Here is a 27182-nt window from a genome sequence, read left to right on the forward strand (position 1 = left end):
AAATGGGTCTTCCAAATGGACAATGACCCCAAGCATACTTCCAAAGTTGTTGCAAAATGGCTTAAGGACAACAAAGTCAAGGTATTGGAGTGGCCATCACAAAGCCCTGACCTCAATCGAATACAAAATTTGGTGGGCAGAACTGAACTGAAAAAGCGCGTGCAAGCAAGGAGGCCTACAAACCTGCCTCAGTTACACCAGCTCTGTCAGGGGGAATGGGCCAAAATTCACCCAACTTATTGTGGGAAGTTTACAAGGATTAAATGTCAGGAATTGTTCAAAACTGAGTTTAAATGCCTTTGGCTAAGGTGTATGTAAAATTCCGACTTCAACTGTATATTTCTCAGAAGAATGTATTTTCTTCAGGATTGCTGTCTTTGGCCAGCTTCTCCATGAACTCCTGGCAGGGGAGGTTGAAGTTGGTCTTCACAATAAGCATGGCCTTGATGGTAGGAACAGTGATCCTATTTCTTGCTGCTGTCCATATATCATTCATTTGGGAAAACACTCTCTCGACTGGTGCATTACTTCCAGGTAAGCACATGACAACAGACGCTAATCTAGCCAGGTTAGTGTGTGGGATGTCATTCTCTGAAGTGAGTAACCACCGTGCTCCATCTCTGACTAAGCGGTGTCTCAGATGTTTTCCATTCTTCAAATCGATCCCCCCTTCAGGAACTCTTGCAGGCCAGTAACCTCGTCAAACAATGCATCCACATTGATGGTCACATTGCAGGAAAAATGCCCCAGTGTGCCTGATGCCTTCTGGATCTCTTCACATTGAGGTTGCCTTTTTAAAATCCTGAGAAAAGATAAGATCCTGTAGGTTCATGCTCTACAACATTCGCAGAGTACGACCCTGCCTCACACAGGAAGCGGCGCAGGTCCTAATCCAGGCACTTGTCATCTCCCGTCTGGATTACTGCAACTCGCTGTTGGCTGGGCTCCCTGCCTGTGGCATTAAACCCCTACAACTCATCCAGAACGCCGCAGCCCGTCTGGTGTTCAACCTTCCCAAGTTCTCTCACGTCACCCCGCTCCTCCGCTCTCTCCACTGGCTTCCAGTTGAAGCTCGCATCCGCTACAAGACCATGGTGATTGCCTACGGAGCTGTGAAGGGAACGGCACCTCCATACCTTCAGGCTCTGATCAGGCCCTACACCCAAACAAGGGCACTGCGTTCATCCACCACTGGCCTGCTGGCCCCCCTACCTCTGAGGAAGCACAGTTCCCGCTCAGCCCAGTCAAAACTGTTCGCTGCTCTGGCACCCCAATGGTGGAACAAGCTCCCTCACGACGCCAGGACAGCGGAGTCAATCACCACCTTCCGGAGACACCTGAAACCCCACCTCTTTAAGGAATACCTAGGATAGGATAAAGTAATCCTTCTAACCCCCCCCCCCCCCTTAAAAGATTTAGATGCACTATTGTAAAGTGGTTGTTCCACTGGATATCATAAGGTGAATGCACCATTTTGTAAGTCGCTCTGGATAAGAGCGTCTGCTAAATGACTTAAATGTAAATGTAAATGTAAAAAAGGAGACAATGTAAATCTTTTAGATTATCTGTGTGCTTTCTCCATGTGTGCTTTCTCCATGAGTGCAAGTAGTTCACAGCCATAGTGAAGAATGATTGGGATGTTTTGAGAAAGCTCTCTAAACATGGCTCCATTTTCCTCTAGCTCTCTCAGAAGTCATCACCTCTTGCAATCAATTTTGCCTCAACGTTTCTCACAATTACAGCAGACTCAACAGCACAGCGGTCCTAGCCTTCAAGCATCTTGATCATGTCATTGAATACAGTCAAGTTTCCATGGACAAAGGCCAGCCAAAGTTCAGTCAGTGGCTCTTCGAACATTGTTCGCAGGACAACAGGGCATTTGTCTTCGGAAAGAAAGAAGGATTTCAATGGCACATATATTTTCAGCACTCTATCTAGAGCAGGGAGCATGGATAGCCAGCGAACATGGCTGTGTCCTAAAATGTTATCATAGTCCTGGACAACAAACTCACAAAAGCTCTTCAGTCTTTCTACTCTGATATGAAAATATCTTTGTGAGCAGGTACTCAACATCATATCCAAAGTTGTTCTGGCCGTGTTATGAATGATGTGTGCAGGACAACCTAAGGCAATCACCTCCTGCTGCAGAGCATTTTTAACTTTGGTATGGACATTGACCCTCCCCAGCCTATTCAGTCCTCCAAAGTTGGTATTTGTTGTCGGCAGAGAATGTTTTCCAGGTTACATTTTTGGATGACCACCAGGACCTCAGCTGCAATTTCCTCTGCTGTTTCTCTGTTCAATTCAACAAAATCAAGCAGTTTTGTTTCCACAGATGTGCTGCCATCATACATCTTACAATATCTGACTACTATTGGCAGCAGCTTTACATGTCCGTGATTGGACGCATCAATGGACAGGGACACAAATTCAACCTGGTCTAGGTCCTGTGTTGCCAAAGTAGTTGTAAGTCGCTCTGGATAAGAGTGTCTGCTAAATGACATAAATGTAGTTCCCCATGGTGCTAACATGTTACTCACTAAGGTGTCACATTTTGTCCTAGCACATGTAAACGTTGACTCAAGCTTCCGTGCCAGTTGTGCTGTGCAGTCCATAGATCTGTAACTATGATTGTGTCGCATAGTGTGGTATGCAAAGACACCCTCCTGCACAGCTAAACCATATTCTTCTTGGGAAGGCTCTACCTTCTTGAAGAATGTGGTGACAGAGGGCATACCAACACGGGCAATCAGAGAGGCTTTATGCTTTTCATCTGTTGATGTTCTACGAATGCCGTTCTTCCGCGGCTGTCAATTGAAAGAGGAATTACAAAGGGTGCAGTGAACAATTCTATCATCTTGACCTGAGTGTATAAATGGAAATTCTCTCATGTCATAAAAAGTGCATTTCTGTTTCTTGGGAAGAGCCATTGTACCTCCGTCTGCTCTTCTTCACTCTCCTTGTGTCGCTCTTCTTACTCTCTTAACTTTTTAATTCTCCACCAATCTTTCTCCTCTTTTCTTCTCTCGTCTTCCTTTCTTTCCTTCTCTTTACCTTTCCACCTCACTCTTCTACACTCACTTCACTCTTTTTACTCCCTTAAATTTTTCCTTCTCCTTCCTTTCCAATCTTGAATAATAAATAGTACACTATTAGATAAAACACATTCCCATTGCTTGACTCATTTTTGTACATGTTATCTCAAAAACATTGTTTGGAATAATAAATTGGCAGACTCCGTAATCATATATCTTTACCTTTCCTCCATCTCCTTCACCCTTCTTCCTATCCAGTCTTCCTCCTCGCCTTCCTCTCCACTGCTGTTATCCATGAAAACATTCCTCTACTAGCCCCTCCATCCAGTCATCCCTCATCCCTCTCCACCCACTAGCCCCTCCATCCATCCATCCATCCATCCATCCACCCCTCCATCCATCCACCCACTAGCCAGCCCCTCCATCCACTAGCCAGCCCCTCCCTCCCTCCACTAGCCCCTGCATCCATCCCTCCCTCCCTCCACTAGTCCCTGCATCATCCATCCCTCCCTCCCTCCACTAGCCCCTGCATCATCCATCCCTCCCTCCACTAGTCCCTGCATCATCCATCCCTCCCTCCACTAGTCCCTGCATCATCCATCCCTCCCTCCACTAGTCCCTGCATCATCCATCCCTCCCTCCACTAGTCCCTGCATCATCCATCCCTCCACTAGTCCCTGCATCATCCATCCCTCCACTAGTCCCTGCATCATCCATCCCTCCCTCCCTCCACTAGCCCCTGCATCCTCCATCCCTCCCTCCACTAGCCCCTGCATCCTCCATCCCTCCCTCCACTAGTCCCTGCATCATCCATCCCTCCCTCCCTCCACTAGCCCCTGCATCATCCATCCCTCCCTCCACTAGTCCCTGCATCATCCATCCCTCCCTCCCTCCACTAGCCCCTGCATCATCCATCCCTCCCTCCACTAGTCCCTGCATCAACTATCCCTCCACTAGTCCCTGCATCATCCATCACTCCCTCCCTCCACTAGCCCCTGCATCATCCATCCCTCCCTCCACTAGCCCCTGCATCATCCATCCCTCCACAAGCCCCTGCATCATCCCTCCCTCCACAAGCCCCATGCATCCATCCCTCCCTCCCTCCACAAGCCCCTGCATCCATCTCCCCCTTCCACAAGCCCCTCCACCCACCCATCTCTCCACCCACCCATCTCTCCACTAGCCACTCCACCCATCCGTCTCTCCACCCATCCATCTCTCCACCCATCCATCTCTCCACCCATCCATCTCTCCACCCAACCATCTCTCCACTAGCCACTCCATCCATCCCTCCACCCACTAGCCCCTACAGTTGAAGTCGGAAGTTTACATACAATTCAGCCAAATACTTTTAAACTCAGTTTTCACAATTCATGACATTTAATCCTAGTAAAAATTCAACTTGGTTCAAACGTTTCGGGTAGCCTTCCACAAGCTTCCTACAATACGTTGGGTGAATTTTGGTCCATTCCTCCTGACAAAGCTGGTGTAACAGAGTCAGGTTTGTAGGCCTCCTTGCTCACACATGCTTTTCAGTTTTGCCCACAAATATTCTATGGGTTATTAGAGGGAGGGATGGATGGATGGCCACTCCAATACCTTGACTTTGTTGTCCTTAAGCCATTTTGCCACAACTTCGGAAGTATGATTGGGGTCATTGTCCATTTGGAAGACCCATTTGCGACCAAGCTTTAACTTCCTGACTGATGTCTTGAGATGTTGCTTCAAAATATCCACACAAAAAAATTCTGGGGTCTTGGCTGATTTCTTTTGATTTTCCCAAGATGTCAAGCAAGGAGGAACTGAGTTTGAAGGTAGGCCTTCTTCATCCATTCCCTAACCCCTCCCTCCCTCCATCCCCTAACCCCTCCCACTATCCATCCCTCCCTCCATCCCTCCCACTAGTCCCTATGCATCCATCCACTAGCTCATCCATCCCTCCCACTATTCCCTCTGCATCCATTCACTAGCCCCTCCATCCATCCACTAGCCCCTCCATCCATCCATCCACTAGCCCCTCCATCCATCCATCCATCCATCCACAAGCCCCTCCCTCCATCCACTAGCCCCCCATCCATCCATCCACTAGCCCCCCATCTATCCATCCATCCACTAGCCCCCCATCCATCCATCCACTAGCCCCCCATCCATCCATCCACTAGCCCCCCATCCATCCATCCACTAGCCCCTCCCTCCATCCACTAGCCCCTCCCTCCATCCATCCACAAGCCCCTCCCTCCATCCACAAGCCCCTCCCTCCATCCACAAGCCCCCCCCATCCAGCCATCCACTAGCCCCCCCCATCCATCCACAAGCCCCCCCCATCCATCCACAAGCCCCCCCCATCCATCCACTAGCCCCTCCATCCACCCATCCATCCACTAGCCCCTCCATCCACCCATCCATCCACTAGCCCCTCCACCCATCCATCCACTAGCCCCTCCATCCATCCATCCACTAGCCCCTCCATCCATCCATCCACTAGCCCCTCCATCCATCCATCCATCCATCCACTAGCCCCTCCATCCATCCATCCATCCACTAGCCCCTCCATCCATCCATCCATCCACTAGCCCCTCCATCCATCCATCCATCCACTAGCCCCTCCATCCATCCATCCATCCACTAGCCCCTCCATCCATCCATCCACTAGCCCCTCCATCCATCCATCCATCCACTAGCCCCTCCATCCATCCATCCATCCACTAGCCCCTCCATCCATCCATCCATCCACTAGCCCCTCCATCCATCCATCCACTAGCCCCTCCGTCCATCCATCCACTAGCCCCTCCAGCCATCCATCCACTAGCCCATCCATCCACTAGCCCATCCATTCACTAGCCCATCCATCCATCCACTAGCCCATCCATCCATCCACTAGCCCCTCGATCCCTCCCACCCCTCCCCTATGCATCCATCCATCCACTAGCCCATCCATCCATCCACTAGCCCCTCCATCCCTCCCACCCCTCCCCTATGCATCCATCCATCCACTAGCCCCATAACTCAATCATCTTCACCTCTAGGCTACCTCTTCCTCATTTGTGTGCGCTTTGTGGTCCACCAGCCACAGCCCACGTTTCACCAGCCACTCACATTTTTGTCCAATCCAAGAAATCACATGCACATGGTTTGTAATGTTAAAACAATATATCAAAGTGTATTCTATCCCTTTTCCAGCAGGCAAGGTCTTCATCTTTCTGTCTATTGTATGAACCCATGCAGTACCCCACCCTGCTTTCACCACCATAGCGTTTAGACTCTCTTCCAGCACTGACATACGCACAGAACTATGGGAAGAAAATAAATATATACACACATACAACCGCTCCCAAATGCTGTGACCACCCGCCAATGTGGCTAGTAAGAATAGACATTCTTACCAGACAATCTAGCATTTTGCTGGTGGCTGGTGTTGATTTCCCACTCCGTCAGTGTCTCTCTCTGTCATGTTAGGCAGCAGTACTACTCTCTAAAAATAAAACAAACTCACTATGCAGTTTAGGCTTCATTCAGCTACCTCAGTCCACACAATCTCGCAAAATGGGAGCAGTGTGTGTACGGTGTTAGAGGTAGTCGCATAGCCCAGCCTGAAACAACAGGGAAACACACCTTTCTTAGCACCCCCTTTACTCACCTGTGTCATTTAAGATGGACTGCCACACACACACGTGACATAGGCATAGCTGTTATTGAGACACATACACCCCCTAACTTGTACGAAAGAAAGCACACACTCGACCATTCAACCCTCAGACCGAAACCAGATTTCCCACACAGAGGCTTTTTTCTGCATTAGAAAAGTGATCAAAAGGGGTGGCAAAACATTTTCTGTGGAAATTTAAAGCTAGTCAGCGGACGTTGCATAAGCTGCACAGCAAATATTGCAATAAGCAAGATACATGACTTCACTCTCAGTCAAACATAGCCGTGCACATGCACCGATACGTCGCTTCACACACACAATGTGGGAGCCAGGGGACCAAGATAGCGCCGAAGTTAAGCCTCGCACTCCAACGCTCTTAGTTGTTGCTGAAATGTACCCACTATGCGGTTACTTTGCGCATCTACGTCATATCGCCGAGTCCACCTTTAAAACGACTAAAAGCGGATATAAACCATGTAGGAAAGAGAATGAACCTATAACTTGATGATAAAAGCACCAAGATTTTTTTTAAAACAAGGGGGGGAACATTGTTGTCAAGGCCCCAATGATTTTGTTAAGTTTGAGTCACTCAGATAGGATAAGAAAATGGCATGAACCATGGCAAAATGTGTAGAATTGCAGGAAATTTGCTTTAAAAACGGCAACATTTGGTCTCTGCGGCCAAGAGGGGCTCAAAAATGTACAGTCGGCGATCGCGCCATTGGCCAAGCCCACTGCCCCGGCCCGGTCACGCCCACCACCTAAGCCCCATTTTGATCCTGAAAAATCCCTGACATGGCTGCCAAGATCCACTGGCTCTGCAGAGGGAATGAGCTCTGAGTTCAGCTCTGTGGTCACACACACACAAGTACACTTTTTTAAACTGTTCACAGATCCATTTAGAATCTTCCAATATACTGCTTCTTGTCTATAGGCTCCACTCACTTAATCACCCAGTCAACACACACACACCCCAAACCACATTCTGGGTTTGAGTCATTCTGGCCAACACCCAGACACACCCATCTCATGGCATATAATGTACACACAAACAACCTTCTGCAGACAATGCTCATCTTGCCCTGACCAGAGCCCTCTGGCCTCAAGCCCAGCCAGGGAGCGAGAGTTAGCATCTCACCTTTAGGACATGATCTGCTGTTCTCCCAGTCCATACTAAGTGGCCCCATCTCATATCAACTCTGCCTAACCTGGTTCTAGACCCTACACACTAGGGATGGTTAATGGAATATCTGGATAAACGAAAGGACGTTAGTACTCGATAACTTCATGTGTTCAGTTTTGGAGAAAAAAAATGGTATGCCTATTTTAACAATGAAAAAGCTTTGTCTAAATGTAATTATACTTGACATTGGCATGACATTTGAGATTCTAACTTTATTTATAAAACAAACTTTAAAATATAGTGTTCTCCAATGGTGTGCTGCGCATATAGCCCTCCAGGCTACCCTGACAGTATGCTATTTTCCCCCCATTTCAAAGAGCAAGTACAGGTGAGTTTCCAAAAGACATGTAACAGAGCAAAGTAAAACACTCACCATAAAACCCTTTTGTAACAGAATCAGGTCTATCAGGACGAAAATGAGACTTCTCTTTCGCTGTTGACAACATTAATGAAGAAAAGCACACTGTCCGCTGTTTACCTCTGCCATGGGCATTTGCGTCATTCAGACTGGTTATTTTTTTTTTTTTAGAATGACAATTCGTATTTTAGTAAAAAAAAAATTTGCATAGAAAGTCTTGGGCGGACCACAAGTGTTTATTCGGGCCGCCTATGTCCAAACAGTAAAAAAAATCTATTATTCGGGGTGAAAAAAAGATTTGTGAAAACTTAAAACGACTAAAACCAGGGAGAATCTAAAACTCAAAAAATTATGCATTTGAGTATTTTTGTCATTGATTTGGTTATAATTTAACCTGTGTGCCGCCCTATGAGACTCCCAATCACGGCCGGTTGTGATACAGTCTGGAATCGAACCAGGGCCTGTAATGACACCTCTAGCACTGAGATGCAGTGCCTTAGACCGCTGCGCCACTCGGGAGGACCCTGAGTGTTTGAGTCAGATAAGCAATGGCAAAATGTGTAGAATTGCAGGAAATTTGCTTTGAAACAGCAAAATGTCACTGCGGCCAACAGGAGGGCCTGTACATTTTTGGGTCGACAGCCTCACCATTGGCCACGCCCTTGACACACCTGCTGACAGCAGGAATGGCCACAAGAGTTGTAGCCAGAGATTTTAATGTTCATTTCTCTACTATAAGCCGCCTCCAATACCATTTTAGAGAATTTGGAAGTATGTCCAACCGGCCTCCAAACCGCAGACCACGTGTAACCACGCCAGCCCAGGACCTCCACATCCGGCTTCTTCACCTGCGGGATGGTCTGAGACCAGCCACCCGGACAGCTGATGAAACTGGGTTTGCAAAACTGAAAGATTGTTGCACAAACTTCCAGAAACAGTCACCGGTGTCTTCACCAGACTGTAGTTCGGCATCGTAACAGAGTTCAGTGGGAAAAGGCTCACCTTCGATGGCCACTGGCACGCTGGAGAAGTGGCAGACGTGTGGGTGAGCGGTTTGCTGATGCCAACGTTGTGAGCAGTGACCCATGGTGGCGGCCGGGGTTATGGTATGGGCAGGCATAAACAACAGACAACCAACACATTTGATCTATGGCAATTTGAATGCACAGAGATATCGTGACAAGATCCTGAGGCCCATTGTCGTGCCATTCATCTGCCACCGTCACCTCATGTTTCAGCATGATAATGCACAGCCCCATATACAATTCCTGGAAGGTGAAAATGGCCTACTTACTCAGACATACCACCCATTGAGCATGTTTGGGATGCTCTGGATCAACTTGTATGACAGCGTGTCACAGTTCCCGCCAATATCAAGCAACTTCGCACAGCCATTGGAGAGGAGTGGGAGAACATTCCACAACAGTCTGATCAACTCGATGCGAAGGAGGTGTCGTACTGCATGAGGCAAATGGTCACACCAGAAACTGACTGATTTTCTGATCCATGGCCCCACCTTTTTTTTTAAGGTATCTGTGACCAACAGATGTATAAATGTATTCCCAGTCATGTGGAATCCATAGAGTTGGGCCTAATGACCGATTTCCCTATATGAACTGTAACTCAGTAAAATCTATGTAATTGTTGCATGTTGCACTTATATTTTTGTTCAGTATACATTTGACCGTCGTGCTTATCGGTCTATTTGCATAATACAGTGGAATTAAATTGGCGTGTGTGTATTCATTAGTCATCATGTAGCCTAGTGGTTAGAGAATTGGACCAGTAATCGAAAGGTTGCTAGGAAAAAAAAATCACAGAGCTGACAAGGTAAAAATCTGTCGTTCTGCCCCTGAACAAGGAAGTTAACCCACTGTTCCTAGGTCATCATTGTAAATAAGAATTTGTTCTTAACTGACTTGCCTAGTTAAAAAAAGGTCAAATAAAAAATGACTTATACAACTATGACACGCGTACATCATACGCAGCCCCCTTTTGAGCAGGATTTCTCCTGCAGCTGCTCAGCTGATTGACTGCTGGACTAAAACCTGCTTTTATAAGCCCATTTATTGAGCAACAATTATAAATGCAAACGTGTTAAAAACAGTTTTGTTGCATGAAAATAGCTACTATTTTCATTTCTCAACTGGAAGCCTAATTGAAGCGCACCTCCCATTCACCAAGTGCTGTCAACAGGCTCTCGGCGCATCACCATCACTTTACAAAAGGGAGCTGGAGGCAGTATGCATTTTGAAAACATAGGCCTACTTAATTATGGGAAACCTGAATGTTTTACTATATATTAAGAGGCATGTCTTACCTTGCTTCAAATTAGCCTATAGACAAATACGACCATGGAAACACGGAGGCAATTATTTTATAACGACTTCATAGTCGGCGTGTGAGTTTCAAGTTTGGGGAAGCTTACAATTTATCCTACCATGTCTACTGATCTGCATGCCAGTTATCATTTCCTATATGTACATTTGCATGGAACAGTTATTTCATTAATAACTTATTTCAAGATAATTGTCACGTGGTTAATCATAAAAATCTACTAATGCGAGATCACCAGCCTCTGCCATATGGACACATTGATACACCGTGATCCAGCCTCTGCCATATGGACACATTGATACACCGTGATCACCAGCCTCTGCCATATGGACACATTGATACACCGTGATCACCAGCCTCTGCCATATGGACACATTGATACACCGTGATCACCAGCCTCTGCCATATGGACACATTGATACACCGTGATCACCAGCCTCTGCCATATGGACACATTGATACACCGCGATCCAGCCTCTGCCATATGGACACATTGATACACCGCGATCACCAGCCTCTGCCATATAGACACATTGATACACCGTGATCACCAGCCTCTGCCATATGGACACATTGATACACCGTGATCACCAGCCTCTGCCATATGGACACATTGATACACCGTGATCACCAGCCTCTGCCATATGGACACATTGATACACCGTGATCCAGCCTCTGCCATATGGACACATTGATACACCGTGATCCAGCCTCTGCCATATAGACACATTGATACACCGTGATCTATTGGCGGCTAAAATGAGCGCATAAAACTCAGCCTATAGGCCAATGCAGCAGTAGGCCAAAAACTTCCATTGTCAACTAAGTCAAAATACACAAAGCCGACAAAAAAAGTTGAAAATGATCAATTCAGGTTCTTTCAAATGTAATTAATCTCTACTCCGCCTGTCTGCCTCACTTTCTATGTCTTAGACTGCTCTTTTGATCAATTCCCCATTACATATGTTTACTACCAGTGACAAATGTAATGTGGAATTTATGAAAATAAACAAAAGGGAAAACAATTCACACAACAAAACGATGAATGTGCAAGAATTGGCAGGAGACAGCTGAACCATTCTGGCGAGAAACGCGCCTATATCTTCGCCACAACCCCCTCCTCGTCTTAATTTTTAATTATACTCAAGACATCTTCACACATATTTTAGATGTTTTCCACTGATGGCCGCAACTCAATAATAAGCTAGGCCTATTGCCACGTGCGCTGGCCAAATTACACAATTCCCAAATAGGCATACATGCTTGTGATTTTAAACAATCCACAGCTATAAAAAATAAAAAGCAAATGATCCTCAATTCCTCTGTGGCTAAGTCACGCTTTCTGATGAGGTGTTTTTCTATTCTGACAGGAGTAATGATATTATTTTTGTTAATTTCTTTCAATAGCCTACACATCCTCATTCTCCTGAAGTCAAAGGCACAATCCTAGTCATATTAACAACCCATCTTAGTTGTTGCATCTTTAGATTTCCCCTCTATGTTTCTAATAGAGATGTATCTCTGTCACATGGAAAAGCTCTAAGATGCGCTGTTTAGAATGGAGTTTTCCTGCCAATTGCGATTGGCAAAAGTTTGAAAATGAAGTTTTATTGGTTGCTTCATTAGAGATGCATGTTCTGTTAAGATGAATTACCATAATTGAAATGTGATTTTTCATTCTGAGCACCGTGGGTGGACTCCCTCATGGGTTATGTACACCATTCCCTGTCAAGTTGTCGGGCACCACATTTTCCTAACTGAAACCCTGGTACGGCCGTACAGAGATTGTATGGCCAAACATAACAGATTGAGCCAATGGAGTCATCAGGTCGGGGGGGTGATTACACCTAAAAAAGAATAATTAAAGAAAACACAATATGTCCGCCTTTGAACGTATACGCAGTACCAGTCAAAAGTATGGACACACCTACTCATTCAAGGGTTTTTCTTCTTCACACTTGGTAGAATAATAGTGAAGACATCAAAACTATAAAATAACATATGGAATCATGTAGTAGCCCAAAAAAAAGTGTTAAATATATTTTAGATTCTTCAAATAGCCACCCTTTGCCTTGATGGCAAATTTGCACACTCTTGGCATTCTCTCAACCAGCTTCATGAGGTAGTCACCTGGAATGCATTTCAATAAACAGGTGTGCCTTGTTAAACGTAAATGTATGGAATTTCTTTCCTTCTTACTGTGTTTGAGTCAATCAGTTCTGTTGTGACATGGTAGGTGTGGTATACAGAAGATAGCCCTATTTGGTTAAAGACCAAGTCCATATTATGGCAAGGACAGCTTAAATAAGCAAAGAGAAACGACAGCCCATCATTACTAAGATATGAAGGTCAGTCAATCTGAATAATTCCAAGAAGTTTGAAAGTTTCTTCAAGTGCAGTTGCAAAAACCAAGCGCTACGATGAAACCGGCTCTCATGAGGACCGCCACAGGAAAGGAAGACCCAGAGTTACCTCTGCTACAGAGCATAAGTTCATTAAAATTAATTGCACCTCAGATTGCAGCCCAAATAAATGCTTCACAATGTTCAAGTAACAGATACGTCAAGATCAACTGTTCAGAATAGACTGCTTGAATCAGGCCTTCATGGTCAAATTACTGCAAAGAAACCACTACTAAAAGGACACCAGTAAAAAGAAGGGACTTTCCAAGAAACACAAGCAATGGACATTAGACTGGTGGAAATCTGTCCTTTGGTCTGATGAGTCCAATCGCCATGTCTTTGTGAGACGCAGAGTAGGTGAACGAATGATCTCCACATGAGGTTCCCACCGTGAAGCATGGAGGAGGTGTGATGGTGCTTTGCTGGTGACACTGTCAGTGATTTATTTAGAATTCAAGGCACACTTAACCAGCATGGCTACCACAGCATTGTGCAGCAATACACCATCCCATCTGGTTTGTGCTTAGTGGGACTATCGTTTGTTTTTCAACAGGACAATGACCCAACAAACCTCCAGGCTGTGTAAGGGCTATTTGATCAAGAAGGAGAGTGTTGGAGTGCTGCATCAGATGGCCTGGCCTCCACAATCACTCGACCTCAACCCATTTGAGATGGTTTGGGATGATTTTGACTGCAGAGTGAAGGAAAAGCAGGAAACAAGTGTTCAGCATATGTGGGAACACCTTCAAGACTGGTTGAGAGATTGCCTTGATGACAGCTTTGCACAGTCTTGGCAAAGGGTGGCTACTTTGAAGAATCTCAAATGTATTTTGATTTGTTTAAAAAAAAATTGGTAACTACATGATTCCAACTGTGTTATTTCATAGTTTTGATGTCTTCACTATTATTCCACAATGTAGAAAAGAGTAAAAAATAAAGAATAACCCCGGAATGAGTAGGTGTGTCCAAAATGTTGACTGGTTCATCTTACTCTCAGAATGGGTGGAAACCTATCCAGTCGAATTAGATCTACAGCCCAGCACCAACACACCTGATACAGCTAACCGAGATCTTGATGGGAGTTGATTAGTGGAACCAATCATGTCTGTTAGTGCTGGTCTGGAACTAATACCTGCACACCCTGTATCTCTCCAGGACCAGGGGAGAAGATCAGTGTCTGTTAAGAGTCTAACATTTTGGTTTCAGAACATTTATAGTTACATTCGGCCTGAACACGACCCTGTACTGAACCTTTCATCCTCTCACTCCATTTCCCTGCCTTGTCTCTTCTCCCTATTCTCCATCTTAGTTCCAGTAGTGATAAAGATAGGGCTGTGTCAATGCTAAAGGTCTGTCCAAGTTAACATAACATTCATCCATCCTAGAGTCACTGCATATTTCTTGTGTTTTTATCTTATTTAACTCTGCATCATTAGGAAAGAGCTTATAAGTAAGCATTTCACTGTAAGGTCTACACCTGTTGTATTCGGTGCATGTGACAAATACATTTTTATTTGAGTCACTACTCTGTGTATACCTTTATATACCTGAAGAATAGCTAGGGGGTCAGAGTCTAGGTGACCTTACACAATCTGGGTCAGCAGGTGACGGACCTCGCCCACTGCCCCTCAAGGGTCACACCAGACTGCCACACACCCCCCACCTGGCCCACTGCTACACCGACACCAAACCATAGAGGCCCTGCTCTAACTGTGCAGTAGCAGGGGTTTGTAGCATGGTGAATGCACCAGTCCTGGGTTAAGATTCTACCATGGATGGGTCACAAATTAGAAAGCTACATTTATGGTAATATTCAAAATCACCCAGACTGGCCATCACAGACCACCAGCATTGCTTTAGTTAACTAGTTGGATAGTTATCTAACTGTAGTCAATGGTTAACGTCAGTTAGCCAAATGCCAGTATGTGTCTGACTGAGTTATAAAATGCAGTTGAGGAGAAAGCGCAGCAAAATGTGGAGTGGGGGAGGCGATTATATAATTAACTGTGCTAATAATATTACATTTGATCCGATTAGGTTAAACGCGTTAAACACAACTGCCAACAAACCAAACGATACAGTTAACTGGCAAGATGTCACCTGAAAAATAGGTGGCTAACGTTAGTTAGGTAAATTGTTGGCAAAACAATGACAGTTCCCAGCCTACGCACGGAATTGGAAAACAATTGATGCACCTTTTAGACGGCGTTGGCAGTCAAACGCAAGTAGCCAAAGCAGCTAACTTGCTAGCTAATGTTAGCTGCTACCCAAACTAACGTTACACAACAGCATGCGAGAATCAATAGAGTAGCTATTTCTGCGATAACGTCAGATAGCTAAATGCTAATAGGCCATGCTAGGCTAACATTAGCAAGCTAGCAAGCTAGCCAACAACGATTGCCCCACCAGCTAAACCTCTTCACTTATACTTACGTTTCCAACTGTAAAACGAATGTAGATGTTTTTGAGGTCCCTGTGTAGTGGGTATTTTCGTGGTGTGGTGTCGAGCTAGCTGACGTTATCTTGTTTTGTTTCCTTATTTGACAAAACAAAATCGGCGAGTTTGGCCTCAGATGAGTGGCGATAATTCCTTTCTCGGCGGTTCCCTGTTCGGATGGCGTAGGTTTTTACGCATGTTTGACACTAACTAAGTTTGTCACATCAGGCACAAAAAAAGTGTTCTGTACGTCTCTAAACAAATATGGGCAGTCAGTAATAGTTAGCTAGCTATAATAGACAACACAGACGAATCTCGCACTTTCGTCCTTTGGCTGCTGAACAAGAGGAGGTGCTATTTTCGATATTCGTTCGCTGGTTGGTCAAAAATTCTCGAAGACGCTAACATTGATTTGTTGAAATCACTGTCAATCAGTTCTGCCCCCCCCGTTCAAATCTGTCGTTTCATTGGTTGTTGTGTGTTCTTCTAACATTTCGCAAAGTTGCGCTCGTTTTCCCCATGGCGTGTCCTGAGATCAGCAGATGAGTTAAGGGGTCAGTTACAACTAAACAGGAGTTTTTAGTTAGACGAGATTAACAACTATATGATTAAAAAACACACATAAAACACACAACTCCACACTACAAATTCTCCAGTGTTAAAAAACAACTAAATTAAAACCGAGTGTTAAATCAACACTGAAAGTGTGGAGTCTGTGGACCCATAGATACTGGAACCGTGTTAAATGAACAAACTGGTTAGTGTAAAGCCTTATTCAAATACATCCCAGAGTACCATACCTTTGTGGACCCAAGAAGAGTAGCTGTTGCATGTGCAGTAGCTAATGGGATCCTAGTAAACTAAATTTAACGCATTTTTTGAGTAAATTGTAGTTACCACGGTTTCCACTAGACAGCACAGCCACAAAGTCAAAATTGTCTGTGTTGTAAAAAAAAAAAAAATAAAAATTAAAAATGAGGATAGTGTTAAGCATAAGGTTAGAGGCGTGGTTAAGTTTAGGGTTAACACTAGGGTTAGGTTTAAAATCACATTTTAAGAAGATTCAAGAAAATTTAAGAAGATTTTAAGAACTGTTGAAATAGGTGGGGGGTGTTTATGGCTTTGTGACTGTGGTAGTTAGTGACGACCAGTTACCACCCATTACTGTATTTGTTAGTGACAGAGCCATGGTTATTAGATTCATTCATTTTCAGTTTAATGAACTTCACCAAGTGAGATCCCAAGCGAAAATGTTATCATAAAAATATATGTTTAACACAATACCATATGTATTTCATGAGGCCTTATTTTGAGGGCCTAGTTTTTATTTATGTATTTAACTAGTCAAATCTGTTAATTAAGATCAAATTATTATTTACAATGACAGCCTACCCCAGCCAAACCCTAACAACACTGGAACAATTGTGCACCGCCCTGTGGGACTCCCAATCACAGCCAGTTGTGATACAGCCTGGAATTGAACAAGGGAATCAAACCAGGGTTTGTAGTGATGCCTCTACCACTGAGATGCAGTGCCTTAGACCACTGCGCCATTCTAATCCAGGGGCCTGAAATGCATACACATCACTTTCAACCAAAACCACGCCCATCGTTATCATATTTCCCAGCATGCTCTATTGCAGGTAGATTTTTGAATTGTTTGTTTCAATATCTATGTTAAATCTTATCTAATATCTAATTAATCTTATGCTACTCAAATATAAATTACAAAAATGTTCTAAACTAATTCAATATGTTACTGGGATTTATGTTACTGAAATGTTTGTTCCAGTTCAGATGGTTTAGGTAGTCTCATAATTGAATCTTGCGCCCGGAGGTGGTTTGAATATGGAGGATGAGGACAGGAGGTTGATAGGCGTCAAATACAAGAGTAGAAATTCGTAGCTCGTAAGAAAGCAGAAAAGTTGAAGAAACAAAAAAACCTGTGACAAGAGAGGTTATTGAGAAAGAGAAGTACAAAAAATGAAATTGCACTACAGCAGCTCGGAAGGTGATACTGACAAGAGGAAGGTGGCTACAAGGTGGAAGGAACAAGGAAAAAACCTGGGCAAATCAAATGTATTTATAAAGCCCTTTTTACATCAGTAGATGTCACAAAGTGCTTATACAGAAAGAGATGTTTGGTGTCAAGTACAAAAATGGAAAAACGTACTTTAGTAGCTCAGAGCATGAATCTGATGAGAGTGACATGGAGTTTGAAGGAGTTGAAGAGAGAGAGGTTGACATTTTTTATGGAGTAACAAATTCGGATTCGGAGCAGCAAGGTGTGGAGGTTGATATGTCTGTCAAGAGTGGGAAGAAACGAAAGGATGGCAAAGATGATTTTGGCCCAGTGGGAGTGAGATTTTGGGGAGAAAATGGATCCTTGCCTCTGGCTGGTCCATATGTGGTGTCCTGTTGGGTGGAGAAGAGGTTTGGGGACTGTTGAGTTGGTGAAAGTACCTCGAAGTGGACTCAATATTATGTTTTGTATTCCTTCCGTCCAGAGAGAGCGGGCGCTCCTTACCACGTGCGTAGGGATAAGAACTGTGACTTGCTTTGCTCTCCGGAGCAGGGCGCCATTGAAAGGAATGATAACTGGGATGACATTAAGTGTTGGAGAGGATCAACCGAAATTGATGATTCCCGGTGTCTGTGACACCCGCCGTTTGGGACAAAGCAGACCGCCCTGCTGAGTTTTGATACAGAGTCTTTACCCAACAAAGTCAAGTTAGGATGTGTCAGTTGTCCCGTGAGAGCTTTTGTCCCAAACTCCTTAAGGTGTTTTAGGTGCCAAGCTTATGGTCATGTTGCAGGAGGTTGATTCCTAGATGTTAGAAATGTACCGGAGGGCATGAGACAAAATAATGTGTAGTATCGGTGGGAAAAGTTGTGTGTATTTATATTTGTATTTATTATGGATATCCATTAGCTGGGGTCCCCATCTTCCTGGGGTCCAGCAAAATTGAGGCAGTTACAGTGCATTCGGAAAGTATTCAAATCGCTTCCCTTTTTCCACAATTTGTTACGTTACAGCCTAATTTAAAACTTGTTTCTTTTACATTTATTTAACTAGGCAAGTCAGTTCACTGACTTATGGTACTTATGGTACTGTAAGCACCTGTTGTATTTGGTCCATGTGACAAATAAAATTTGATTTGATTTGAAGAACAAATTCTTATTTACAATGACGGCCTACCCCTAATTTCGGGAAAGGTATCAGAATTTTGCAGCCCTACCTGTAAATCACATTATGCTGAGGAGACTATTGAATGCGTTTAAACTGGAACCATTATTCAGTAACTGGTGCAAAAATTCAAACTAACTGATTGGATTAGTTTATACAAATGTATGTTATTTATCTTTGTGTAGCATAAGATTAATCTGTCAATCAATGCACAAACAGATATTAAAACAAACATGTCAAAAAATCCACCTGCAGTAGAGCATGCTGGGAAATATGACAATGATGGCCGTGGTTTTGGTTCAACGTGATGTGTATGAGTTTCAGGCCCCTGTATTAGGGTAAAACTAGGCCTTATGAAATACTTATGGTACTATGTTAAATATATATTTTTTATGCTGAGATGTTTGCTTAGGATCTCACTTGATGAACTTCATAGGACTGAAAATGGATGAACGCAATGACCATGTCTCTGTCACCAGTGGAGGCTGGTGGGATGAGCTATAGGAGGAGGGGTCATTGTAAAGTCTGGAATGGAATATATGGAATGGTATCAAACATATAAAACCAACTCCTATATTTTCTCTCGCCAGCCTCCTCTGTCCATCCCTAACAAATAAAGTCATGGGTGGTAACTCTGCAATTTACTCGAAAGGCAAGGCACTCTGGGAAATATTTAAATAAGGCCTTACTCTAAGCAGTGTGTTCATTTAACACTGTTCCGATGTCTATATGCGTCCACAGACAACACTTTCAGTGTTGATTTAATACTCTGTGTTAATTTTGTTTTTTTAACACAGGAGCATTTGCTGTGTAGCCTAAACCTAACCCTTAAGCTTAAAATAGTCTTTATCTTCATGGGGACATGGGAAATGTCCCCACAAGGCAGAATTTTCCTTGTCTTACTATCCTTGTGGGGACTTTTGGGGATTTTAGGTCCCCACAAGGACAGAAGAACCAACCCACACGCACAAATTAAATCAAATCAAACTTTATTTGTCACATGCGCCGAATACAACAAGTGTTTACCTTACCATGAAATGCTTACTTACAAGCCCTTATCCAACAGTGCAGTTCAAGATGAGTTAAGAAAATATTTACCAAATAAACTAAAGTAAAAAATAAAAAGTAACACAATAACATAACAATAAAGAGGCTATATACAGAGGGTATCGGTACAGAGTCAGTGTGTGGGGGTACAGGTTAGTTGAGGTAATTTGTACATGTAGGTAGGGGTGAAGTGACTATGCACAGACAATAAACAGCGAGTAGCAGCAGTGTACAAAACAAATGGAGGGGGGGGGGGGGGGGGTCAATGTAGTAGTCCGGTGGCCATTTGATTAATTGTTCAGCAGTCTTATGGCTTGGGGGTAGAAGCTATTAAGGAGCCTTTTGGCGCTTGGCGCTCCGGTACCGCTTGTCATGCGGTAGCAGAGAAAACAGTCTGTGACTTGGGTGACTGGAGTCTCTGACAATTTGATGGGCTTTCCTCTGACACCACTTATTGTATAGGTCCTGGATGGCAGGAAGCTTGGCACCAGTGATGTACGCATTACCCTCTGTAGCGCCTTACGGTCAGACGCCGAGCAGTTGCCATACCAGGATGCAACCAGGATGTTCTCGATGGTGCAGCTGTATGATAGGCAGTGCAGATAGACAGTCTGAGGTCTTTAGGATTAATATCAGAGATTACCCCTCCGTGTAAGACTCAGGGGAGCTTGTTGTCATGTAGTGTTTCTTGGTGTTTCCCAGCAGGATTAATATCAGTCTTATTATGAACATCTCATCAGATACCACTGCAGCTTTTGCCGAGGCCAACAAGCGTTGTGACACACACCCACAGGCCAGTGTGGAGTGGGTATTTCATTTGCTGAAATGTAGGATTATCATTGGTAGAATTCGATCATTCTTCTCTGATCTCAGGATGATCAATCTCAGTTTATCCCCCAAACAGACACAGACAAACACACACGCACACAAGCTCCGGGTCTGCTGTGGGGTTAGGGGTGTGTGTGTGTGTATGTCTGTACAGTGCATTCATAAAGTATTCAGACTCATTTTGTAACGTTACATCCTTATTCTAAATTGGATTAAATTATTTTTCCCATCATCAATCTACACACAATACCCCATAATGACAAAGCAAAAACTGAAATATCACTTTTAAATAAGTATTCAGACCTTATACAAAGGACTTTGTTGAACCACTTTGGCAGCAATTACATCCTCGAGTCTTCTTGGGGATGATGCTACAAGCTTGGCAAAACTGTATTTGGGGAGTTTCTCCCATTCTGCAGATCCTCTCAAGCTCTGTCAGGTTGGATGGGGAGCGTTGCTGCACAGCTATTTTCAGATCTCTCCAGAGATGTTCAATCAGGTTCAAGTCCGGGCTCTGGTTGGGCCACTCAAGGGCATTCAGAGACTTGGCCAGAAGCCACTCCTGTGTTGTCTTGGCTGTGTGCTTCGGGTCGTTGTCTTGTTGGAAGGTGAACCTTCTCCCTACTCTGAGGTCCTGAGCACTCTGGAGCAGGTTTTCATCAAGGATCTCTCTGTAATTTGATCCGTTCGTCTTTTTCTCGACACTGACTAGTCTCCCAGTCCCTGCCGCTGAAAAACATCCCCACAGCATGATGCTGCCGCCACCATGCTTCACCGTAGAGATGGAGTCAGGTTTCCTCCAGACAAGACGCTTGGCATAGAGGGCCATGAGATCAATCTTAGATTCAACAGACCAGAGAATCTTGTTTCTCATGGTCTGAGAGTCTTTAGGTGCCTTTTGGCAGACTCCAAACGGGCTGTCGTTTGCCTTTTACTGAGGAGTGGCTTCCATCTGGCTACTCTACCATAAAGGCCTGATTGGTGGAGAGCTGCAGAGATGGTTGTCCTTCTGGAAGGTTCTTCCATCTCCACAGAGGAACTCTAGAGCTCTGTTAGAGTGACCATCGAGTTCATGGTCACCTCCTTGACCAAGACCCTTCTCCCCTGATTGTTTAGTTTGGCAGGGCAGCCAGCTCTAGGGAGAGTCTTGGTGGTTCCAAACTTATTCCATTTAAGACTGATGGAGGCCAGTGTGTTCTTAGGGACTTTCAATGCTGCAGAAATGTTTTGGTACCCTTCCCCAGATCTGTGCCTCGACACAATCCTGTCTCGGAGCTTTACGGACAATTCCTTTAACCTCATGGCTATGTTTTTGCTCTGATATGCACTGTCAACTGTGGGACCTTATATATACAGTTGTGTGCCTTTCCAAATCATGTTCAATCAATTGAATTTAGCACAAGTGGACACCAATCAAGTTTTAGAAACATCTCAAGATGATCAATGGAAACAAGATGCACCTGAGCTCAATTTCGAATCTCATAGCAAAGGGTCTGAATTCTTGTGAAAATAAGGTATTTCAGTTTTTTTATTTTTAATACATTTCTAAACATTTCTAAAAACCTGTTTTTGCTTTGTCATTATGAGGTATTGTGTGTAGATTGTTGAGGAAAAGGTTTTATTTAATCCATTTTAGAATAAGGCTGTAACATAACAAAATGTGGAAAAAGTCAAGGGGTATGAATACTTTCCGATGGCACTGTATGTATTTATGTATGTAAGTACAGTACCAGGAAAAAGTTTTAGAACACCTACTCATTCAAGGTTATTTCTTTATTTTTACTATTTTCTACATTGTTGAATAATAGTGAAGACATGCCAAGAGTGTGCAAAGCTGTCATCAAGGCAAAAGGTGGCTACTTGGAAGAAAGTCAAATATAAAATGTATTTTGATTTGTTAACACTTTTTGGGTTACTAAATTATTCCATATGTGTTATTTCATAGTTTTGATGTCTTCACTATTATTCTACACTGTAGAAAATAGTACAAATAAAGAAAAACACTTGAATGAGTAAGTGTGTCCTAACTTTTGACTGGTACTGTATGTATGAGAGAAACAAGGGGTCAGGCAGAGGCTGTGTTGCGCTGGACCCTATAGGGGATTTAGAGTCTTAGAGCAGCGGCTCAGAATCCTAAATTAAAAACTGTACTGTCTAATCTGCCAGGGAGAGAACCAGTGTCACACACACACGCAAACACCCTGAAATCTGAGCACTAATCCATTATGTTTTCATGGCTCAGGGTACACACACACACACACACACTGATAAAGACACACTGATTGTGTCCAGGGCCGGATGAAAGAAAGGATAGAGGGAGGAGGAGGAAGGAGAGGTAAGGGACACAGATTTACACTCTCATTTTCAGTTCAGAGATCAGAGACATCTAGGTCACTTCATTATTACAATCTTCTGCGTGTTCATTCCCAGTTTACACAGCATACAGAGCTATATATATATATATATATATATATATATATATATATATATATATATATATATATATATATATATATATACACACACACACACACAAACATTTGAATGCACAATGAAACATTGTTAATAGAAAGAACACACATATTTAATAAATCCTACTTGGTGGCTCTCCCCCTTAACAATGTTATGTTAACTTTACCTTGAGGCTTGCCCCCAACTGGCCACAATACTATTTTGGGGGGCGCCGGCCTCAGCCATGGAAACACAAAAGTCTGACTCATCAATCACGAATTGAAATATATTTATAGAAAATACTGGTCAGTTTTCAAGTCATTAATTACATTTTTATTCACTTCCTGAATCATCTGAATATACATATTTTGTAATGGCCCTAACTCGGGTTTAAGAATCTGTAACCATGAGAAGTTAATACTGGAGAATACTGGGAGAAGATATGTAGGCCTATACAACAGATGAAAGGGGTTATGAATAACTTTGCCTATACTGTGGCACTGGGACAAAGGTTTGGGAATACTGGATGTGGAGGGGGGGGGGGGGGGGGGGGGGGTGCTGAGATGTGCTGCCCTCTGGTGGAGAAGGACAGATCATACTAGGTTTGCGTTTAATCTTCATTTAACGAGGCAAGTTATACTTGCATTACGGCAGAACGATATATTCACAATGTAAATGTAACTTCTACAGCAGTAAATCAATGTTTCATTTTTACCTTTAAAGTAATATATTTCCAACCGGTAGAGAGACCATCTATAAATCTCAGTTGCAACAATCCTAATGTAATCAGAAAATGTTCAGCGTTTTCTCTCCTGTTTACAAGTAGGGTGTGCTGTTGAGCAATTGAAGAGGTATTTAGTATTAATGTCTGTGATTTGAACACGGACAGATCAAAACTTCAGCCTTCATCCCGTTTGGGTTGTAAAATTAGTATTTACAAACAATAGATCAGTCAGTATTGATATGACAGAGCAGCAGTTGTGTATTCTACAGATGAGATGAGCACTTACAATTGAATTAACCTTTAAAAATAAAGATAGCAGTTTTGAAACTCCAGTATTTGCAACGTACTACACTCGTTTTCAGTACGGGACATTTCAGTTGCAGGTACTCCTAACCCCGCAGCATCATGTTTTACGTTTTACTCATTTATTTAACCAGGTAGGCCAGTTGAGAACAAGTTCTCATTTACAGCTGCGACCTGGCCAAGATAAAGCAAAGCAGTGTGACAAAAACAACAACACAGAGTTACACATAAACAAACGTACAGTCAATAATACAATAGACAAATCTTTATACAGTGTGTGCAAATGAAGTAAGGAGGTTAGGCAATAAATAGGCCATAGTGGCGAAATAATTACAATTTAGCAATTAACACTGGAGTGATAGATGTGCAGATGAGGATGTGCAAGTAGAAATACTGGTGTGCAAAAGAGCAGATGATACATTCAACGATACACCATTGTAGAGTGTACTTTAAGTCTTTTTCATCTTTTAACAACTTCTTCTCTGCGGTTCGGTAACCGAGCACCGATAAAAACGCTCGGCTCCAGGTGAGGATCGAACTCACAACCTCGGCATAGTTCTACTGAATACTGTTGTATATGTACCGCACGCTAACTAACAGAAACACACTTTTAAGAATGTCACATCTGTTCTTGGGGGGAAACGTAGCCTAAGCAGCTGATATCGGACGTTAGATCCGCCCACTATCTATAGCCTAGCCTAGGAGAAATGTCGACGTTTTCTGTCATTTTCCTTTTCTACCTTTTTTTCTACTTCTAACAACTCGGTAGCTTGCAGCTGATTGTATCGATATGTATGACTGACTGGAACGTATGTAGTGAACTTACTGCAGAGGGGAGCAGTAAGGGAGAGAAAAACGTTACCAAGATGAGTATACAGAATAGAGAATGCTGGTTCAGAAAATAAAAGAGGTTAATGGGGATTAAAAGCTAAAAACGATTTTCTAATAATATGTTTGCTCTTTCTTTCTAAATACCTAATGTCCTCTGTAATAACAGGGACCGATGGTGCGCCACCGTGAGGCTTGATGGATCAGCCCTACCACCCACTAAGCACACTGTAGAGACAGGGTGCATTTTGTGTATTAGGCTACTGTTCATTTACCAGTATGCTGAGGCAAATATGATTCTCATACCCCATTTCCCCTATTCGTCTGTGGTTGAGGGGTTCTTATTGAAATGCCTCTAACAATAGGTCTGGTATTGTATGCCCACGGTCTGTGTCCTGTATTGTGTCGTATCATTCACTGGCTGTCGGTATGGAGTTTCTTTATGTGTGATAATGAGACTGGAACAGTCTGCCATTAAATCTGTGTTGAAGGCTGGGAGGCATATGAGAAATCACCCTCCATGAAATAACACATAAACCAATGGGAGGGGAGTGGGAAAGGGAGGTGGTGTATTTGTTTTATGTTATGGTCTCACCCAAGCGTAACGCACAGAAATAACAGTTCTATCTTTCTCATACACACAGACACACACCTATACTTGTAGTGCATTCAAATCGCAAACACACACAGACGGTGTGCTGTAATCGTCAGCGTGTGATTGGTGCTCTGAGCAGTCTTCTCTGGTAGTGTTTATTATTGTCTTTCCGTGGGATATTTACAACGTCATTCCGATATCAAATACCCAAACCTGAAAACCCAGCCCCCATCCATCATAACAAACAGTCACACACACACACAACACACACACACGTACTGATCCCTGGCCCTGGGACTTGGAGTGTTGAATTAATTTAAGCTTCAGGCCCTCTGAAGGAAAGGACACAAGGAGATACGGAGAGAAGACATAAAGGAGACAAGTAGAGGAAACTGTGTTGTTTTTAATCAGCATATTTCATATTTCAACACGTGACATTCATGAACACCAACATAAGCAAATCAGGAGGCTTGACCTCAGTGGCATGCTACTGCAGGGGACGTCCTAAATAGCCCCTTAATCCCTTGGGCACTAGATGGCTCTGGCCAAAAGTTGTGCCCTACACAGGGAATAGGATACCAAATCAGATTAGATCTGTCATGACAGTCCCAGGTTCCATTGAGGAGAGAGGAAGTGTTCTGCCTATAGCAGTGCTAGGTAGAGCATAAAATAGAATGGCTAGACTGTACAGAGTTGCAATCGGTATAGTAATATACAATGGCTCAGATGCAGAGGAGCGTATTTCTATGTTGTTGACTCAGAAGTTAGCAGTGTTGTGGAACTGTAAGATACATAATGATGCAGTTATCTAGTTACTGATCCAATCCCTTTAACCATCTAGTTTGTGATCAAACCATCCCTTTAAATCCAGCCGATCTGGTTAGTTGATATCAGGTTAGATCTCCCTGACAAACTGAGGAGAGCTCACAACTACCAGTCACTGACATGCAGTAGGTACTGAAGAAGAAAAAAACAATCAAGTTCACACACTCACTGGTTTTCTGTCCCAGGGGAGTTGGATCTGTACAGGTGGGAACCCCTTTATGTCTGTCTCCACGGCAACGAAGCACATCACTTCCTGCCGAGGTGAAGGGTCAGATTCCGAAGAGTCCAGAGGTTTTTTTTTATTTAAAGGGGGGCATTGGGGAGGGCGGGGCTGGGTGAAACTAGGATTAGGGTCTTGCATGTCGAGCTGAGCCTAGGCAGGGGACAGGCATGGGAGGGAGATAGGGTCAGAGGTCAGGGGTCAGTCGTGGATGACAATGGGTCCCCTCATCCGGAGGCTGGGGTGGGGGTGTGGAGGGGCGAGGAGCAGCCCCTGTGGTGGTGCCTGGGATGCCCTGCGCAGGGTGATCTGCTCACAGGGCTGTCGACAGGCGCGCCTCAGCTGGGACCGAGACAGCAGCCGCCTGACCCTCCTGGAGAGACAGGACACGACATCAGGTGGACAGGACATGACATCAGAGGGGAACTCAACAGAACATTAGAACACTGTTAAAACATTGGGATAGACAGAGAGAGAAATTAAGTAAAGGGCTGTTGTCCGAGGGAGTCGATTACTACAGCAGCATCTCTCTCTCTCTCTCTCTCTCTCTCTCTCTCTCTCTCTCGCTCAGGGTTGTTTATCATTTCTCTGAACAGATAAACACATCAATTACCTCCAGTACAACGCTGGGATTGAATTAGTGCAGGCTAATATAGACACTGTGTGTGAGAGTGTACCACAGAAGGTTGGTGGCACTTAAATTGGGGAGGATGGGCTCGTGGTAATGGCTAGAGCGGAATCAGTGGAATGGTATCAAATACATCACATGGTTTCAT

The 27182-nt window shown here is 43.9% G+C and overlaps 2 protein-coding genes across 3 annotated transcripts in view; both read right to left on the reverse strand.

Annotated features, from left to right (window-relative positions):
- LOC106578933 (protein phosphatase 1B) overlaps positions 1-15760 on the reverse strand; it is a 30725-nt gene extending 14965 nt beyond the window's left edge. The window contains exon 1 of one of the 2 annotated variants that reach the window (XM_014158214.3): positions 15395-15760. The gene's annotated coding sequence lies outside the window, so the exon portion shown is untranslated. The remainder of the gene's footprint in view (positions 1-15394) is intronic. The other variant, XM_014158213.3, reaches the window with a different exon arrangement.
- A 9984-nt stretch (positions 15761-25744) lies between these two features.
- Positions 25745-27182, reverse strand: part of LOC106578940 (metastasis-associated protein MTA3) — a 63198-nt gene continuing 61760 nt past the window's right edge. The window contains exon 19 of the mRNA XM_014158228.3: positions 25745-26779. Within this exon, the coding sequence (XP_014013703.2) occupies positions 26608-26779 (172 nt within the window). The 3' untranslated portion in view covers positions 25745-26607. The remainder of the gene's footprint in view (positions 26780-27182) is intronic.

The sequence above is a fragment of the Salmo salar genome, chromosome 19, assembly GCF_965601325.2.
Source record: "Salmo salar chromosome 19, fSalSal1, whole genome shotgun sequence".
In the NCBI taxonomy this organism is placed as follows: domain Eukaryota; kingdom Metazoa; phylum Chordata; class Actinopteri; order Salmoniformes; family Salmonidae; genus Salmo; species Salmo salar.